General features: G+C 49.3%; 4 protein-coding genes across 6 annotated transcripts; all 4 read left to right on the top strand.

The window, feature by feature from the left end:
* The first annotated feature begins 17 nt into the window (after positions 1-17).
* Positions 18-6,561, top strand: H257_12439 (hypothetical protein). The gene is made up of 12 exons (XM_009839634.1): positions 18-472; positions 529-724; positions 785-958; positions 1,686-2,116; positions 2,549-2,915; positions 2,979-3,053; positions 3,382-3,469; positions 3,521-3,603; positions 3,793-3,866; positions 3,926-4,157; positions 4,725-4,855; positions 5,197-6,561. Exons 1-12 carry the CDS (start codon positions 54-56, stop codon positions 6,437-6,439), a joined length of 3,513 nt encoding a protein of 1,170 aa, XP_009837936.1. The 5' UTR covers positions 18-53; the 3' UTR covers positions 6,440-6,561.
* Positions 6,562-6,603: 42 nt separating this feature from the next.
* On the top strand, positions 6,604-9,148 carry H257_12438 (hypothetical protein). Of its 3 annotated transcripts, none has more exons than XM_009839632.1 (7): positions 6,604-7,028; positions 7,227-7,784; positions 7,920-8,111; positions 8,229-8,500; positions 8,560-8,771; positions 8,812-8,954; positions 9,017-9,148. In XM_009839632.1, exons 1-7 carry the CDS (start codon positions 6,733-6,735, stop codon positions 9,039-9,041), a joined length of 1,698 nt encoding a protein of 565 aa, XP_009837934.1. In that variant the 5' UTR covers positions 6,604-6,732; the 3' UTR covers positions 9,042-9,148. The 3 variants fall into 3 exon arrangements, with proteins under 3 accessions (XP_009837934.1, XP_009837933.1, XP_009837935.1); XM_009839631.1 differs by having other exon boundaries at positions 7,215-7,784; XM_009839633.1 differs by having other exon boundaries at positions 8,560-8,954.
* Positions 9,149-11,416: 2,268 nt separating this feature from the next.
* Positions 11,417-12,206, top strand: H257_12437 (hypothetical protein). The gene has a single exon (XM_009839630.1). The coding sequence runs from the start codon at positions 11,494-11,496 to the stop codon at positions 12,145-12,147; it is 654 nt and encodes a 217-aa protein (XP_009837932.1). The 5' UTR covers positions 11,417-11,493; the 3' UTR covers positions 12,148-12,206.
* Positions 12,207-13,266: 1,060 nt separating this feature from the next.
* Positions 13,267-16,218, top strand: H257_12436 (hypothetical protein). Its single transcript, XM_009839629.1, has 5 exons — positions 13,267-13,563; positions 13,623-13,768; positions 13,830-14,330; positions 14,412-15,248; positions 15,647-16,218. The coding sequence occupies exons 1-5, from the start codon at positions 13,295-13,297 to the stop codon at positions 16,183-16,185; spliced, it is 2,292 nt and encodes a 763-aa protein (XP_009837931.1). The 5' UTR covers positions 13,267-13,294; the 3' UTR covers positions 16,186-16,218.
* Positions 16,219-16,366: the final 148 nt, after the last annotated feature.

Here is a 16,366-nt window from a genome sequence, read left to right as displayed (position 1 = left end):
GGATCATTGCACTTTGGCGCCAATACTTAGTACAGGAACAGGCAGCGACTACGATGCCGACAGGCCCGACGGACACCATCTTCGAGCGCGAAGACGACGAGGAGACGTATGGAGACGGCGATGAAAATGCACATCGTGATCGAGCGCGGAGCCTGGAAGACTTGGACTTGTCCGGCGACGAGATGGCTGACCTGCACAAGGAAGGGTCGGACGCGGCGGCGAAACGCACGTTGGACCCCAACATGTTGAACGAATTGCTGCTCGTGTGTTCGAATCTGGGCGTCATGACGGAGACCGAAGACGGTGGCACGATGTTCACTCGGGGCGAGGATTGCGAGGAATGGGTCCACGATTTGCAGCGCGCAATTCGACGGGATCATGCGACGTACCGTCTCGTGGGCAAGACGCTGGGGCGGTGGAAGATCCTGCAGAAGAAGCTTCTTCCGCTTCTGATCAACCATCAAAACGACTGGTGAGGTTTCCTTCTTTGTCGTCGTCGTCTTAGTCCTTGCATGACGCCACGTACAGGTCGTTGGTGTTTTCGATCCTCAAGGTGCTCGTCATGTTGACGATGAAACCCACCAACGAATCGGACAACATTGCGATTCAGTTGAGCTACTTGCGAGGGTACAAACATGCGTTCCTTCAGCACGGCGTGATCCAAGTGCTCATGGCCATCCTCGTGGAACCGTTGTCCCGCGAAGGCTCGTCGCGCACGTCGCAGGTCCGCCCCCCCGCCCATCTCGACAATCGACATGTCATGTGCTTATTCCGATTTCTGTAGGACTACTTAAACATGGAACTGGTGCTGACCCTGTTTCGCAACCTGCTCGCGATCCCGAACGCAGACAGTCGCGTGCTCACGTCCGCTACAAATTACTTGTCTCGCCTGCAAGAGGACTTGATTTGCATCTTGCACGACGAAAACGTGTTTGACATGCTGCTGCTGTTTGCCGAAGTACGTGTGCATGTCCACCAAGCTGCAGTTATGAGGCCGCTGCTTGGGTGGTGGTGTGGAGATTTGCTTTCGTTTCATATTGCAGTGCTGTTGTACCTAGATATGTAGATCCCCACCATGGAATGTAGGTTTCGATGGTCACATTAACTCTAGATAGTGATATATTGTGCATTTAGCCAAAATGGTGGTGTTTTTGTGCTAATTCACCAAAAATTCATTGTCTTTTGGTGTGTAAAACGTATATCGATCGCCTGGCACACTAATTTCAGTACTACACTAATTCGATGTGGAATGGACAACGCGAGCATTTGATTGGCCCGTTGATTCTTGGTGTGGGTTTTCATTGGTCGGTATTTGATGACAATGCGTCCATGTGATTGGCTGGTTTGAAATCGACCTCATGTTTCATCAATCTAACCATGGAAAATCGGGTGGTCATATTGTCGATTTGATAGTACAAATTTGGGGAGGGGGTGCAATCGAATCGCGCCGATCCACAATCGATCTGATTGGTTGTTGAATTTCATTGAGAAGGTTTTGATTGGCTAATAATTTTGAACGCATCTGAGGTAGCCAATCAAATCGATTTAAATTCCAACGAGAAATCACGAAATTTCACTCGAAAGCACAATATGTATATATGTATGATCATTTATGGCCCCCACCCATCCCTGGCTTATTTAACCACACTATAATGTACCAAACGTGAGCATACTGTATGCGATAGGATATCGAGGCGGCCGAAAACCGCGAATGGAACTTGCTTGTGATGGAAATGCTCGACTTGGTGGTTCAAACCACCACCCCCAAGCAGTTGGTCGCGTCGATCGCTTCTTCGACTTCTGACGACAAAGTTGTGGTTGCCCCCGTCGTCGTTGCTACTACTAGTACTACTACTACGCCATCGCTACTAACGCAGCTCCACCAACAACACAAAACCACATACAACCGACACTCCAACTTTGGCGGCATGCTCGTGCTGAACGGGGTCATGGGCCGGAAGACAGTCGTCACTGACTTCTCCAAAACCGGCGACCAAGTCATCCCCCAGGCCCACCGCAAGCCGCCGCGCCAACAGGCCCGCAAGCGTCACGGCATTAACGACATTAGCGAAGTGTTTGGGTCGAATACCACGTGCGCGGTGGACGGCGCGTCGGCGTAAGACATGCATGGCCTTGCTCGTCATGATGTTAAAGTGTGTATGATGGATGTTGTTCCTGTGTTCTCTCGATGCGTTTGGTTCTATTTACAGTAGCTATGGACAACTGTCGGGCAAGGAATTTGCTAGATTGAAATCTCACTTGCACGAGTGAAAAAGAGTGAGATATATATATATTGTGCTTTCGAGTGACATTTCGTGTTGTGGTTTCTCGTTGGAATTTCAATCGATTTGATTGGCTTCTTCAGATGAGCTCAAAATTATTAACCAATCAAAACCTTCTCAATGCAATTCAACAACCAATCAGATCGATTGTGGATCGGTTTGGTCGGCGCGATTCGATTGCACCCCCTCCCGAAATTTATACTATCAAATCGACAATCATGCAGCCATCTATTTTTTCATCATCTCTCATATACTTGTATCATTAGCCTTGGCACGGCTCTTCGCTACGTGTGCGACTCGTTGCTAAGCAAGTGCTACACGTCGTTGACGACATCTCTCAAGAACGAGTTCCGTCGAGGCAGCGCCAAGTTGCTGCCGAACGACCGACTGCTGTACTTTCACTTAATTTGGTTTCTCACGGCATACCATCGCGCCAAGGGGCCACACCTGAGCAAGTTGCACACCCACGCGGTGCTCGCTTACGAAGCCAAGAAAGCGCTCGGGTTCCAAACGGATGGACTGGATGCATCGCTGGCTGTGGAGGCGCCCCCGCCGATGGTTTCGTACGATCAGAAGGCGATTCTATCGACATTGGACATGTTTTCATTCAATTTCGTGCTCCAGTCGATTGAGGTGTGTGCGACGTTGCGTCGTTACCTCGTATCGATGGTTTATATCCTGACTATAAAGTATTAGAGTTTTGCCGAGGTCAAGAACCACCATGCGATGATGTTGGCGGTCAAGTTGCTCGCGGAAATGATCGCCATGCTGGTATGCACGCACATTTCTGATGTTTTCACGTGTTTAGTTGGGGATTGTCCATGCACTATATAGTATTTTCAAATTATTCGTCCAACACATATATATGTTGGACGAATTATACCAATATTATATATATATATAAATGTTGGACGAATTATACCAATATTATATATATATATGTTGGACGAATTATACCAATATTATATATATATGTTGGACGAATTATACCGATATTATATATATATCTTGGACGAATTATACCAATATATATATTATATATATATATGTTGGTTATGTTGATATGTATGCGATGATGTTAATTTTAGTTGTGGCGTAGACGGACCTGAGCACAAGCGACGACATCCGACTCCAGCGCATTGGTCATTCTTTGCAGCACAAGTTGTTTTACGAGCGTGACTTTTTGGGTATTTGAACTCAGTTGAACATTGTCGCACATTTCGTTGTGGTATATGTAGATCGGTTGCCCATCTTGATCAAGTCGTGGATTCCGACCGCGTTCAACTTTGAGTACGCCACGAACGTCGTCACATTGACCCACGTACGTAACAACCGCATTGGATGATCGTTTAGGATGCAATTATACTTCATGTCATGAAAAAAAATATATATATGCAATTATATTTCATGTCATGAGGATATATATATATATTCTGGTGATTTTTCAAGGCCAATCATGCCGTGTCTTGTGTATGTATGTCGTTCTAATGTTTTATAAATATGTGTGTAGTTGGTGCTAAAGATGCTGGAATCCCAAGGCGACCACTTGAAAGTGTTGCAAAAGCGGCGGCATGGACAAGCCAAGTAAGTATATATATATATATGACAATTGTCTACTAAATAAATATGATGATGTTGCTTAGAAAACCTAAGTCCAAGGACGACGAGAACGAGTCCGAAGAGGAGACGGATCGGTTGATTGAGCAGGAAATGCGGCGCAAGGAGGTCCAGTTCGACTCGAAAAAGTACTTTGGATCGATGGTCACCCATGAAACCATCCAGTTGTACTGCTACGTGCTGCACCAATACAAGACCAACACCGCCAAAGTCAACCATTACGTGTACGCCTACTTCTTCCGCGTCCAGCAGTTCCACGTACGTCCATCCGTCCATCGATCGATCGGTTGGTGGCTTTTGTGTTTACAAAAGTGCTTCTTTATGGGGATGCAATGAACATATCATACTGTGTGACAGAGGATCATATCATATGCAAACGTGTTTAGAAAGAGAGCATAGTTGGAATGCGTGCGTACATATATATATATATATAATCTACCTTGGCTGTTTTGTATGTGTGTTGGTGGCTCGACCACTACGTATGTCCCCACACGTCGAAATAAATATACTTCATTGCCATAATGCGCATATATTATTGATTTGGTACGAAATATTTCCGGACCCCGTTCAATCGCATCAAACCGATCACGAATCGCTCCCATTGGTCATCCATCTGAAAATACTATTCGCTGATTGGCTACATTATGACTTTTTTTCTTTTTACTTTGGAAAAGACCCAATGAAATGTCGTTTTACGAATTGCTCAAACTTGGGATATTTGTAGCAAATTCATGATATATACATATATATATATACTAGTTTGAGTGGCAAGGACGTGACTGAAATAGGATTGAATTGTGTGGTTAAGGAGGTTGATTTGTATAGGCAATTGAAGACGGCACGATGGAGCCGATGCTGTTCAATATCCACGTGCTCCTAGTGTTCAACAAGATGCTCCAAGACACGGCAACCACGGGTCGATCCCAAACGTTTCGTCCGTTTGTCGAGTTTATTCGGTATTTCTCTACTACTTGTCGACTGCTTGATCATATATATATATACTATTATATATATATACTAACTACTACAGACAACGAAGGATTTTAAGCCACACCGAAGTTTATATGTGATCAGTTGGTTTGATTTGTGATTGAAATCGAATTTCGAAGTATATAGGCCAATCAGAGTAGAATATGTAGAATTTACTTGGATTATTCAAAGTGTGGCTTCAAATCCTTCGTTGTCTGTATATATATATATATATATACTAACTATTCCATATATACATATACTAGTAGTACATTTATAGTGCTTTCCACACTGCCATTTAACTCTATATGAATATATGTATCTATAGGACGATCATTCGGAATTTCTTTGCGCTGGCCGACACCAACCACTTGGTTTTCGTCGAGTCGCTAATCCGGCACTCGTATGCGCCTCGAACATGTGCGCAGATCCAAAACAAATACAAGTCAATGGCCATGGGCAGCAAGGACGCCATATCTGTTGGTCAAGATGACAACAACGACAACAAGGAGCTTCGAAAGTACCTTCCGGGGAACTTTGACCTGGACGGGGAGGCCGAGTTCGATGGCGGAGTCGCGTCGTTTGGCGTGATGGCACCAGCATCTTCATCCGCCGATGTGGCCCTTGCCGGCGCTTCTGCCCCATCCACGAAATCCTCCAAGAACGCCGTTCGAAAGAAGCGCGACAACACCAAGATGTGGAGCAAGGTCGAAGATCGGTATCTGGGCAAAATGTACCACAAGTACAGGCACCTGCCGTCTGTGTTTGAAGTGATTTCGTACGAAGACATGTTTCAAGACCGAGATCGGACGCCCGACCAGATTGAACGCCGAGTGAAACATCTCAAACTGCACAAACTGCACGAGTACGACGTGTCATCCGACTCTGACGACAAACAAGCAGATAAACCATGGGACAAAGGCGACGATAGCAGCGACGACGACGGCGGCAACACATCAGGCAAGCCGTCGGTGGAACGGGGGGCGACGACTCTAGGCACGCCAATAGAACGCCCGGTGGTACGGTCGAGGCGGCGGCGGCGGTTGGTTCGCCACGCCGCGTCGAACGACAAGGACGAGAGCAACTCGGACGATGACTTGGCCATGTTGACTGGAGCGTCATCATCGAAAAAAGCGGCAAATGTACCTGCAAACAAGAAGCAAAAGACCGACGGAGGAGAAGAAGGTGATGCTGATGTCCCATTGGGGACCACCCTCTCCCCCTTATTGAAGCAAAAGTCGACGACTCGGTTGATTCGAACCAATCACGACTCGGACGACGACGACGACGACGACCTGGACGAACTCATGGCGGCGTCTCGACGAGCCCAAGTATTGTCTGAGGAGAGGGTGACCCCCGAGTCCCCCAAGCGCCGACGGGGAAGCGACGATGACGTGGCAGATGATTTCTCGAGCTCGAAACGCAGGCGCCCCCACGAAGAAAGCGAACCATCGACAGCAGATGTAGGATCAACCACCCACGACCAACCAATGGATGACGAGCAAAGCGAAGTGCGCGGGGCGATCGAACAGAGCGAGGACTACACGTTTGACCAGAGCATCGACATGTAGTAGTTAGTCTGTACTAGTTCGCAGCTAGCTCCACATCATAGAGTATACTCGTACTAGTACTTAGTATCTGTGGTATATAATATACAGTATATAGCCAGTATATAGCCATCATCGTACGACAAGTCTTGTGCTTTGAATGTGGTTTTGAAACTGTGGGATGATACATGGATGCGCACGAGACCCTGCTAAGTTTAGACGCAAGTGGAAGCACGGACACCGCCCGCCCGTCGATTGTGTTTCCATCGCCAGGGAACGACCATAATACAGAGACAGGAAGAGGCGATTGAGTTGGCATGACCAGCGACACCCACGACAATGCCGACGACGAAGGCGTGGAGCTGCTGCAACGCGCACGATTGCTCGTACAAGCTGCCTCCAACTTGCCCGATTTCAGCACGCTGTTTAGCAAACGGAATCCCCCCGAAGAGGATAACGGAGAGGCCAGTTCAGGACTACCGGTAGACTCGTCATATCCCCACCACGAGTCTGGGGCAAAGCCCCCCGTCGTCGTCGCAGCCCCAAAGAAGTCGAAAAAGAAGAAGCCCCCCGTCACCGATTCGAATAACGACCAGCATCATCACACATTCACGTACGTATGTCGCTTGTATCATTGAAAGGATGGACGCAGTAGGGGGTTTATGCGTGATGTGAAGGTTGATGGAATCTATTATATCTCCCCAGATATCACGACTTGTGTGCGAGATATCCTTCTCCATCTATTTACATAGATAGCACTCTCATCATGGTCACATGATGCATATGCAATATGTTTTAGACATGTTTGTAGCTCCAACGCCGACGAAGCCACCGCGAAAACTGCTCAACACAAGCAAGCTTCATCGTCGTCGTCGCAGCCAGAACACCCACAACATTCGGCTTTTACAAGTAAACCAGACGGCGGCGACGATGCAGCAACGACATTGGGGAAGCAGCAGCGCAAAGCAAAGAAAAAGGCTCCAACCAAGCCATGTCCAGAGGTTGTAGCCGAAGTGGACTCGTCCGAAAAGCTCGCCGCGCAGGCCCTTGCACGAAAATACGCCCAAGAGCGCGCCGCGGCCAGAGTCGCCTCGAAATTGCGAGAGAAGTTGGCGGAAAAGGACAGGGAAGAGCAGTCGCACGTGGCGTGCGTCCACGAGTTTTACGAAACGTTAGACGACAAGGAGCAGCGGCTCAAAGGCGATCGCATCCGGGCCAAAGAACGGCTCGTCAAGGCAAAACATGCCAAAGAGTTGGAAAAACAAATGGCTACCAATCTGCCGGGGGGGAATAATACCCCGCACGCCGCCCCCCTCTCGGCCGACCAACTTGAAAAGTTTCAACGACAAACTAAAGAGCGACTAGTCAAGTACGAGTCCTTCTACTATGACTACGATCACTACTACTACTCGTAGTAGTCGATTTCGTATATGAGGAGGGATATAGAAGGGATGAAGCGTAATCTTGAATGTGGCTGGTTGTTGGTCATGGTGGTGGGTGGTAGGGCCAAGGAGGCGAAGCGACAGGCCGAGTTGCTCCAACTGGCTAAACTAAAGCAAGAAGAAGAGGACAAAGCCAGACACTTGGCGGACGAGGCGGCGGCGGCCGACGACACGAAAAGGCGCGCCGACCAAGTGCGTCGGGAAACCAAACGGCGGCTCAAGGCCATGCAAGCCCACAAGGAAGATATTGAACGGTATGGTGGAGATCTGCTAGATATATATATATACTTGATGTATATATAGTCAATATATATATTTATATTGACCTGATTGAGTAATATTATACGTGGGGTTTTCTGTACAACGTTTAGAAAGGAACTTGAGCTGCGGCAGCAAGGGCTGGACAAATACAAGCACCACAAGGACGAAATGGAACGGGTGGCCAAGGGGGGAGGAGGAGGAGGCCTTTCTTCAGTGTCCAAACCTGGCAAGTCAAAACAACCGCTAGACGACGACAGGAAGGTTCTAAGCATCGACAAGGACGAAGTTGAGGCTACTGTTCCATTGCACGATGAGGGAGGACGGGTCCCTCATCACAGCAGTAGAACCTCCGACAACAACGACACGATCGCCGATTCAAATGGTGGGTTTCTCGTCGTCTAAAGTGGTGGTGATAGTGACGGGGGGGGAGGGCTGTTGTAGAACCGGACAGATTGGAAGGTCACGAGAACTCGGTCGACGTGTCAGAGCAGAGCCAAGAGCTGCCGCCGTTGGTCGCCCCGTCTGCGGAAACAGCAACTGCGGCACCTTTGAAAAAAATAGGGGGACCGAAGAAAGCGCTGTGGAAGCGGCGGCCGCCGGTGCCCATTCCCACCGCCGACGAGATCGTTCATCGCTCCAAGCAGGCCAATATGGTACGACAGATGGAATTATATTGCCCATAACTGTGTTCAGCCACCAGTGACACACAATCCTGGTGGCGCCCCCCCCCACCCCCGGCATGATTCATATGCCGACCGGATGAAAAGCCGATCGGCCCCCAGCAGTTTGAGTTCCCAGGCCGAGAGACTTGCCAGCGCCACTCGCGAAAGAGCCAAGTAAGGCGAAGGTTATGGGATGATGGGGACGTTGATTCGCATGTATATATCTATCTATGTAGGCAAATGGACAATGCTGCCAAGTAGAAGTGTACTCGACGGAGTAGATAGCACAACCTGAACGAACACATGAGGTCTGGAGCTGGCATTGTTTCTAGCAATTATAACGACACCCAATATACCCATGTCGTAAAGTAGTATTGTAGGCTATTTATTGTACAAGGGGTTGACCTTTTACAAAGGAATGCGCAAGTCCCTGCGGATCTCATCAGCTAATACTATAACCTATCGTGTCTACCAATTGTATTTTTCCATGATTGATTGCCGAAACTAGATACCTAGTACCAATCTACAGGCGATTCCAAACTGTCCATCATGTCTACAATCGTTCGCAATGTAGTATTGTCGATTTGATACATATTTGGGGAGGTGGTGCAATCGAATCGCGCCGACCAAACCGATCCACAATCGATCTGATTGGTTGAATTTCATTGGGAAGGTTTTGATTGGCTAATAATTTGGAGCTCATCTGAGGTAGCCAATCAAATCGATTTAAATTCCAACGAGAAACCACTCGAAAGCACAATAACATTCATACTTTTCGTTGGTGGGCGAGGCCATCACGTTGTGCATGGCGGCCCCAACCTTCCCCCTTGCACAGATATATCTGTGTACACGGTCGTAGCCTGATCCTATTTCCCAATATATCGATGGAACTCCGCGCTTTTATCGAAATTTCAAAGTGTCGATGCCCCATACACTCAAATATGTCGCGTGTTACATCGAGCAGAGCCCCACGTCGATTGTCGTCCACACGAACGCAAATCTGCAAAACCAATAGGATGTCGTAGGTAGGACAAAACATGCGATCACTTCCCGCTAACCGTTGTGAGCAGAACGTTACGATTACCAAAGTGGCGAAATTTACGAATAACGTTGACTTACACAATAAGCTTATATTATTTCTTGTCAATCAAAAAATCCGCTCAATACGTTTGCAGGGTCATTCACGATTCAAGATATCCCCAACGCCCAAGTTCTTTCGAAGTAGTGAACCCCCCGCAACACCCCATGCTCAAATGAATCCCCCTAACTATTACTAGTAGTGCAAAGTAACAACCAAAAGTCGAGGACACTCCGTCGAGGGGGGGAGGGTTAACGCACTACGTTTACAAAAGATATTTGTAACGTTACAGTGGTTTTCGTCAACTGTATGTAGATAGGGGTCATTGGTCGAGTATTCGCGAGTTGCTTCAGTCCAAAGTTGCGTCGGCGCTGGTACCACCGCCTTCGTCCTTTTATAACAATATCATGATATCATGACGAATACGTCGAGTGTTGGACAGACCAAAACCAGGGTTTGATCTCAGCACCAACGTGGCAGAAGCGTCCATGCGGCATTGTCGTACGAGCGGGTCCATTTGCGCCACGAAGGTTTCTGCTTGTTTGATTCGGGGGTGATTGATCCGGGGCAACGAAATGGTGTACGATGTCGCCCCCCCCTTGGCCGAGATGCCATCGACCAGCGCAAGGGATGAAGCGGGGTTAAAGTCAAAGTGGCGCCATTGTCGCTGCTAGGGGTCTCTGCAGTTGCCGCTTGACGATCGAGTGCTTCCCCGAAAGCCACACCGAAGTTGGTCTGAATATTGCTGTCCTTAACCAATCAGATTCATGGCTTTGTCAAAATAATCAAAGTTGGCCAATCAGACTTCAAGATTTCGAATCTACTTCGGTCAAATTGTGGCTTAAATTTCCTCGTTCACTGGAATACGTGAAGGTACATGTATTAATGGAAGATACACACATAGTACTATAACGTTAGCGGAAAAGGTATGTCACTACGTACGACTGTACGAAGTATGTAGTTGACGTACAATATGTCGACCTACAATATGGTATTCCTTGTGGGACACATGAGGCCGAAGGTGGCATACGTTGACACAAGCAACAAGACTGATGAAATCTGGATACATTGTTCTCGTACCACAGAGGCGATAAAGGGCCGTAGCGTGATGACCTAGCAACCCGTCGGAGTTGTCAGTTTGGCCCTACTTTCGCGTTGCATCTACTTTGTAGTATGTCTTAGCAAGTTCGTTAGCAACCAAGTGTCGCCATTGCAAGTCCCACCTTGAGCCGCTCTTTGTGTATTTATACCCAGAAACACGTGGATACTCTCAGGGGTACTGTACGTACCTCTACGGTACAGGTAGCTCGTCCTTTATTGAGGGAATTGCTTATATAGTGGTTTTGCTAATCTAAAGTACCCTGAGCCAGCAGTTCACCACTCCACAAGCCTAGCCACCCCCATGACTCTTCGAACCTGCTGCACACAGTTGTCTTCACATGTTGATCGTCTACCATATCGAAGCCAGCTTGCAATTTGTCGTGTAATATCGTGATGGGGCAGCTCGAAGGGTCACTGACGACCAAGATGGGACAACACATTCCATATAACAGAATACCTCGAATTATTCCACCAGATGTGGCTTGCTAGCATTACCGGTACATGTCATTTTAGATATATTCTGGTCCTCGAGTCATGGACGCGTTGTTTGACGGCGCCGCTGCCCTCACCGCCACCATGGCTTCACCCGCCCCGGCCACCTCGGCAGCAGAAAGCCAACATCACACGCCTCAGTGCTTCTTTAACGGGTGCTCACATCCAGCTCGCCCTGGATCTGTCAAATGTGCGTTCCACCGCAAGAAAGGAACGTGCATGGGCCCCGGTTGTCGCAACCAAGTGTACGCGCGCGGGCGGTGTGTGCTTCATGGCGCCCGGAAGCCATGCACGCATCCTGGGGGGTGCAACGGGTTCGCTCGGAGTCGGGGGTTGTGCAGTCGACACAGTCGGGGTGCAGATGAGGGGACTTCAAGTCCAGACCGCGTCAGTGGAGGCAAGAGCCTGGCGCCCCCTCGAACTCGCCACACATCCCGTTCTTCGTCATCTGCCCAACACTGCAAGATATCGCCAACCACCCAAGTGCTTCTCACTCAAGTGGACCCTAAGGCCCGATCGTGCTTGGATGCGCTTTTGCAGCTGCACGGTCAGCATCCGTCCGTAGCCTCTTCCACTCCCCGTCACTACCGCTCCGTCGCGCCTTTGCTGCCACTTCGCGACGTACCGTTCGCCTACACCCCCAACCTCCCCAAACTACCCTCCATTCACACTTGGTTCGCGCCTTGCATAATGTAGCCCTCTCGACTCTAGTACTATAGGACAGTAATTAATTCAGCAACATGCATATACTAGTGTACACCGGCTTATGGAGATCAATCGCATCGTCACAGCTCACTGCTGGCTATGTTTTCAATGCTGCTGAAGGAGCTGCAGTAGTGAGTGACCTCAAATCGGGCGTCCAACTTTCATCAAGCACCGTTCTGCACCAAACAAACAAAGATGGAGGTGGAACCACATGGACTCGAGACATGTACGACAACCAAGAGGTAAGAATGCATGTCACTAATAATACTAAGTCGTACTCGACGTTTGATTGGTCAACCAGTCGAAACGCACCGTACTTTTGACTTTGCCGTACGAATACAGAGTAATAATTAATGTACGGACCAGCAAGAGGATTGCCGAGGACAAGAAAGGCTTTGTGGCTGGGCACGACCGACGTTTCTCCTGTGGAATGAAGAGAAGAGTACTATATAGTAAGTTACTATGTACTGGTAGCAAATATGTTTTCAACATGATGGACAAGTACTATGGTACCGGTAGCAAATATGTTTTCTACAATGATGGAATTATCTCATGGAAAACGGCGTTCATGCTATGCTGTAGCTGCTATGTACAGTCAGTCCATTGAACGTAAAAGTTGCCGACTACAATAATGTATTCATTCGGATATCCAGCGGCTGGGCGGTTGTGTGGAGCGTAAACGTCCAGTTCAATTGCCATGCGAACTTGTTTCGGAATGCTCGGCTTCGTTCGAACTACTGGTAGCATACTGGTCCCATAAACGGTTAAAACCGTTTTTAAGTGCTTTTTCGGGTCGAAATTCCAGCCGCAATTGAGTTTAGCTTCATATGAAACGATTCCCCCGCCTCGGCTGTGATAGACAGAACGGCATGCAGCCTCCCCCGCCGACATAATCTTGCCTTGGCTCATACAGTAGCGAGTAGAATTCCATTCATGCACCCAAAATCACAGTAAAGGCTTTGGTGAAATATGAATTTAGCCAATCAAACGTGCTGAATGGCAAAATGTACAATTGGATTGGCTAAAAACAATTTCAATCTTTCAGTGAGCGACACCCAAGGTACGTACGTAACCGTCGATATGGTTTCCAAACACTTTTTTTCCGTCGACGTGGTTGTCAGCATTTCACTGTTGTGCCATGCAACCACATCCACGTGCGTCGATGTCACGCCTTAACCTTGCTGAATTCCAGCGCGGTGGAGAATGGACTGAAGCTCGGACGCCGCCGCCATCGCAGGCCTCGTCGTCGCCGCTATCCCTTTCCCGCACCTCTACATCGCGCCTGCCTTTCCTTCGTATTGCTTCTATGGGCGACCATCACCGCCGAACACATCATAAAGCACTCGTGTTTGTGTTCATTCTACTTCTTGGTATCATCGGGGGTCCCTTGAACTACGCCTCCAAGCGGTACTGTACTACCACCTTCTTGTGTGTCGTGTGAGGAATCTTCAACGAACGACTTGTAGTGCCATCCAAGCCCTTCTCGACCTACGCAATCGCATAGCCACGTCCACGGACTCTGTCGCATGGAACGGCGTCCTTTGGGTTGCTTACTCCATCGCGTTGCTCTTCTTCGCAATCTTGTGGACCAAGCTCTCCCCGTCCGCCGTCGGTAAACCAACCACCCCGACTGATTCCATCCTCACGTTCGTGTCTCATGCCACCGTCCGTAGGCTCGGGTGTGTCGCAGATGAAAGTGGTGCTCACAGGCGTCGACCCCAACCTGTACCTGCCAGGCTACTTCTCCTTGTCGACCCTTGTCGCCAAGATAGGCGGGATCGTATTTTGCAACGCCGCCGGGCTGGTCGTCGGCACCGAAGGCGCGTGGACCCACCTCATGTCTATCCTCACCCACCAGCTGCTTCGCCTTCCATGCTTTGCTCCCCTCCAAGCCAAGCCGTCCACACGGCTGCAGCTGCTCGCGGCGGCGTCCGCCGTTGCCGTCTCGTCTGCGTTTGCATCGCCCCTCGGCGGGGTCCTCTTCTCCATCGAAGTCACGGCCACGTACTACCTCATTTCCAACTACATGAAGGCGTTTGTTGGAGCTCTTGGCGCCGCCATCGTCGTGCAGGTCACAACTACTACCATCGTTCAAGGCCATCCATCTATCTATAAAATCGAGTTTCCATCGGCCGCGGCGCCCATTATCAACATCCCATTGGCCATCCCGCTGGGTACCAAAGCTGCTAGCTCTGTGTTTCTACATTGATAGCTGTGTTTTAGGGTCTCATATCGTGTTTTACTTCCTTGCTTAGGGGTGTTCCTGGGGCTATTGTCAGCGCTACTCATCCGCATCGTCCGGCTCCTCTCGGACAAGCGGACGGCGTGGCGGAAGTCGTCGTCGACTGTCGTCCGGGTACTTGTGACGTGGTTCGACCCTCTCTGCGTGGTGGTGCTCACGTCCGTGCTCTCGTTTTCCCCGTCCGCCCCGTACATCTCCCCGCCGGACCTCCCCCGCTTCTACATGTCTGCCAACGCATCATCCATATCCAACGCTGTGGTCGATGGATTCGTTCCTGTTGTGCTCCTTCCGTTGGCCATCACCCTCGCCGTGCCGACTGGCGTGGGGCTTCCGACGTTTGTGATGGGGGCGGCGCTTGGTCGTGTCTACGGCTCGCTGCTCACATCGGCCCTGCCAGACTGGAACCTCCTCCCGCAAGCGTATGCCCTCATCGGCGCCGCGTCCATGACGGGCGCGTCCACCCGCACCGTGTCCACTGCCGTCATCGCCTTAGAAACATCTGCTAGCCTCGCGTACATGCTGCCGATCTTTGCTGCCACGCTCGTAGCGATTGAAACGTCGAGGGCATTTGCGACACAGTCGGTTTACGATGCCACGGTGAATGACCTGCCGTACTTGCCGTGCTTGGACTTTGCCGACGATACTACGACCGCGGACGACATCAAGGAGCCCCACGTCATATTTGTCACTAGAAAACCCACACTCGTGAGTATTCTGGTTGCCCTAAACCGGATGCCGGGGCACGACATTCCCGTGGTCGAGTCGGAAGCCAACCGGATGCTCCTCGGACGGATCTCGTCCAGGGCGCTGTGTCGCGTCGTCGCGCGGTATTACGACGCTGCGGACCTTGGTACGAATATATATATATATATATATATATATATATATATATATATATATATATCCAACAACAATATTGTGGATTCGGTACAAATTTCCAGACCCTGTCAAATTGAATCGACGCTATTGGCTAATCCAATTTTGAGTGGATTTGATTGGCTCTTAACAAGTATATTCAACTAATCCGAACTCCAGCGTGATTCAATATTGATTTGACAAAATACGCCAAGTTTGGAAGTTTATAGCGAATTCACAATACATATATGTGTATATAAGTTTATAGCGAATTCACAATATATATATGTGTATATAAGTTTATAGCGAATTCACAATATATATATGTGTATATAAGTTTTTAGCGAATTCACAATATATATATTGTGTACAACTCAATGGATATCGATGTAGGTGACCACCGCGCCGACTGTGGCCTGGACGACGGCGAGTGTCTGTCCCCCACGGCGGATCCAGACATGACCGCCGACAAGTCCACATGGACGTCCATCAAGTCTGCCGTCACAAGCTTGAACCATCGCGATCCGATGTATGGGAATTCTGTGGACCGATTGTACTGCCGCGCGTTGCCGCCGCCGCCGCCACCCCCCTCGTCGGACCTTCCCACGGCACGTGCAGAAATGGGTAGTGGATTGAATGCCGCGAATATCATTGCGCTGCTGAGCCAGCGGTGGAGCGCCGATAAGAAGGAGCTGCTGCGGTTCGCCACGACCAAACTGCCCGCGTCGGCCGTGCAGGCGCTGCCGATTTCTGTCTCGAGCAAGACCCTTCTCGAGGACATCCACATGATGTTTCTCATGCTGCGGCTGGACCACTGCTTTGTGACCAACCGCGGCGCTCTGGTGGGCGTCGTGACTACCAACGCTGTGATTAACGCCAGCCGAAGAGGCAGCACCCACAACCAAGACCATAACCGGGCCAATGCAGTTTAGACTTGCGTTTATGCTTGAAATAGACGACCCAAGTTTGTGAATGTAATATTATTGACACATTCACACATACTGCGGAGTACATACCAAATTTTACGCCAATAAGTTAGTTGTACCGGTAGGTACTAAAGATGATAAAATATAGTCATATAGGAAAAGGGTTCTTTATGGGGAATATGAGATG

Source organism: Aphanomyces astaci (assembly GCF_000520075.1).
Source record: "Aphanomyces astaci strain APO3 unplaced genomic scaffold supercont1.40, whole genome shotgun sequence".
Lineage (NCBI taxonomy): Eukaryota > Oomycota > Saprolegniomycetes > Saprolegniales > Verrucalvaceae > Aphanomyces > Aphanomyces astaci.
Note: the sequence above shows the minus strand (reverse complement) of the source record. Positions and strands in the feature narration are given on the sequence as shown.